Source organism: Nematolebias whitei, chromosome 7 (assembly GCF_014905685.2).
Source record: "Nematolebias whitei isolate Nwh7 chromosome 7, NemWhi1, whole genome shotgun sequence".
Taxonomy (NCBI): Eukaryota; Metazoa; Chordata; class Actinopteri; order Cyprinodontiformes; family Rivulidae; genus Nematolebias; species Nematolebias whitei.
Window position 1 is genome coordinate 23407627 of NC_056504.1, and position 3655 is coordinate 23411281.

At 37.8% G+C, this 3655-nt stretch overlaps 1 protein-coding gene across 1 annotated transcript in view; it reads left to right on the forward strand.

The window, feature by feature from the left end:
• Positions 1 to 3655, forward strand: part of aldh1l1 (aldehyde dehydrogenase 1 family, member L1) — a 209789-nt gene that overhangs the window by 65197 nt on the left and 140937 nt on the right. Inside the window, exons 3-4 of the mRNA XM_037679154.1 lie at positions 2615 to 2849; positions 2938 to 3103. Of these exons, the coding sequence (XP_037535082.1) occupies positions 2615 to 2849; positions 2938 to 3103 (401 nt within the window). The remainder of the gene's footprint in view (positions 1 to 2614; positions 2850 to 2937; positions 3104 to 3655) is intronic.

The window sequence follows — 3655 nt, forward strand, 5'->3', positions numbered from 1 at the left end:
TGTGTGTGTGCGTGTGTTTGTGTGTTTATTAAAATACACTTTTTTGAGGATAATGTGCAAAAGGCCTACATTAAAATTCCAGCTAGAATTAAAATCCAAAAGTTAAAAGTAGTTTCATCATAAATACCAACATCCTTGAACTTGGAGCATCTCCTGATGGACTCAATGTGTGATTGCTGCTGCCTGGAGAAAGTTTCTTTACAAATATAGGACATGCAGCATCCAGCAGGCTGTGGAGGCAGGCAATGAACTTCACCTGAAGAAACATCATTCATACTATGCACAGGTACATAATCAAACCACGGTGACCTTGTGTTGACCCAGAAAGACATGGCTGTTGTCCGTGTGTCTCCAGAACAGGAATTCTGGGAAGCATGTCTACAGAAAGCACAAAGCTAAAAAAAAAAAAAAAAAAAAAGCTTCTTAAAGACATTTCTCAGAGCACGCTTGTACTCCAGCTTCAAGGGAAACATAAATATGTAAATCATGCTGTTAACTTATATTTGCACATTTTTGTGTAGCAATTTTCTATGAAATGTATTACCTCACACAATGTTCATCACGTTTGTTACTAGAATTGTTTAATTAAATAAAATATTTACCTGAAAATAGGATCTGTTTCATTACATGTTTATTTCTTACCTGAAATATGTTAATACAATACTAAAAATGTGATAAATTTCATCATGTTTACATGTTACCTGAAGTGCTGAATTAAATGTTTCATGAATGTTTACCACATAAATTTTTATTAAATGAGAAAATACAACCACATGTTATTATTCAACTATAAATATATTTCAAATCAATGAGTGCAGCAAATATAATTTTTTCTCCAATCTACATTTTACATATATCAGTAGCAGCATGTGAAGGTTACATTAGCATTAGGTTTACAACCACACTATAACACATGTTCACTAAAGTGCAGCACGCACACACAATCTTAAGAAGTGTCACCTCTTCACCCTCACATGTAAGCACCAGTATAAGTTAACTGGTATATTTCTGTGTAACATTGTTTATTTGTTTCTCATGTAACCAATCTCTCTTTCCACATGAATTCTAAGGTGTGTTCATGTGTGTTCACATCCTTAGCATCAAGTTGACATCTCCCTTTAGTGAATGATGGGATTTTAACCTCAGCACATCATTCATTTATACTTTTGCTGGATGTAACTGGGATCCAGTGTACACAGTTTTGTTCCACCTCATGTACAACATGCGATGCTTATGCCAATAAAGAACCTTGACTCCCCATTGTCTTTAATATCAAAGCTTCTGTCAGCTAACACAACGTCCCCAGGTAATAATTTGGAGAGAAGGCCACATCTTTCTGTTATGAGCTTGTCTGATGGACGTCCATCCCTTGGAAAGAAAAGAAAGGCACAGGTATTAGACAGAGTTTTATGTGACACCTTAAAAAGATGGCAAAGTCTTGTGACTGGACATTACATCCAGTAACGCAGCAATTTTGGAACATCACTAAACTATTTTAACCTACTTAGATTTTTTTTTTTTTAAGTCAGCGATAAAGCTTGTTTTCGACAGTTAATATTGAGGACAGTAAATATGGTGGATCCGGCCCCATCCTATCCCATCAGCCACCGCGCCGCGGTCAAGTGACGTCAAGCTCTAAAGCTCTATACAGTAGAGCCCCAGAGATAAGGTGGATAGCATGATAATGTTACTGAGGCTGTAGAATACATCATTTTGCCAGGGGATGAGTAAATCTTTTACTGACAAGACGGGCTAATTACTCATACTAATATTAATATGTTCAGTAACCACTTGCACTCATTTGGCTAGAAAGTAGCCATTAAAAATTATAAGCCTTTTTGCCTCTTTCTCAGTACTCATTATCATAATCAGTGCTCTATTATAGATGTCATGGCTAATAAAGTACCAACTTTTGATAATTATTAGACAGAACATTGCTTCAAACTTTTGATTGGACTTAACTTTAAAAAAATGTTATGGGAAATCAACAAAGTCCATGCTCAATAATCCAGGTATACAATCCAACATTTTTCAGTCAAGTCATCTGGACAGTTTCTTTTTTGTGCTGAAACATTTCACCTTTGGTCCAGAAGACTTCATCAGTCAAGGAAATACACAACAAAACTGATTCTTCCCCCAACAGCTTACTCCAAAGTGGAACAAACCAGTTCTGCTTGTGATAAGATGGTGTCTTTGGTATGCTCCCTCCTCCATTGCTGGCCCTCTTCCTTGTTGACAGTCTTGTCAAACTGGTTGAAAACAACAAAGTCCATGCTCAATAATCCAAGCATACAATCCAACATTTTTCAGTCAAGTGGGAAGAATCAGTTTTGTTGTGTGTTTCCTTGACTGATGAAGCCTTCCGGATCGAAGGTGAAACGTTTCAGCACAAAAAAAGAAACTGTCCAGATGACCTGATTGAAAAATGTTAGGTTATGGGAAATCATTTAGCATTTATTAAACATAATAAAAAATAGTTATCTTTTTCCTTTAATCTTACGTACCTTCACAATAAAACAGCATTTGATTTTTGGAGAACATTGGCTGAATGTATAATTTGCTGCAGCTGTAGTCTTTATTTTTATGTCATGTATGATCTTTCTTCCAACTGCAGCCACAGAGGCAGAGAAGGATGGTGTCCCTGTATTCAAGTTCCCCCGCTGGAGAGTGAAAGGCCAGGCCATCCCAAAAGTGGTGGATCAGTACAAGGCTACCAAGGCAGACCTCAATGTTCTGCCCTTTTGCTCCCAGTTCATCCCCATGGAGGTCATTGACTACCCCAAACAAGGTTCTATCATTTACCACCCCTCTCTGCTACCTCGCCACCGAGGAGCCTCTGCAATCAATTGGTGAGTTATGCCTATTTTGTTCAGGGATGAGGTTTAGGAGGGTATATGGTGGCAGATAGACTTTCACCTGCTGAACTGAACCTTGCAGGACGCTAATCCATGGTGACAAAAAGGGTGGTTTCACGGTGTTTTGGGCTGATGATGGGCTGGACACAGGACCAATCCTGCTACAGAGAGAGTGTGACGTTGATGCAAATGACACCGTTAACACAATCTACAAGAGATTTCTCTTCCCGGAGGGAGTCAAAGGCATGGTGAGTGTGGGTCTGTGGCTAGACATAACAAGTGACTAAAGTTAACACAGTAATGTGAAGGAACTTCTGTACCCATCAAAATCAAAATTCATGTCATGCTCTCATTAGCCTAATAGTAGTTCAGTCTATTAAATCTCTGACACATGGTGGGTATACATGAAGACTGGAGCAGTGGAACTGGGATTCATTTTTATTTTCTAGTGAAGCCTGACCGCACCGAGTCCTGCTTAACGTAACAGTGAATGTTTCTGCTTTACACCAGGGAGGTCTGCATTCAATGCTTAATGTAATTGTACTATTTTTTGTTGTTCTACTCAAATCTAAGTATTTTAGCTTTTTGTAGAAGAAAACTGTAGTGAACTAGACCTCTGACCTCAACCTGTCTCTGAAGACCTTCAGGGGACAGGAACTGTTATTTCATTGATTTGAATCCAGAAATACAAATTATCTCATCAAGAGACTATTTAATTGTATCCTGAATTAATCAATTGAAAGAACTCTCTTCTTTTTTATATTATCATTACTATTTTACAATATCTTGATAATCAAAAA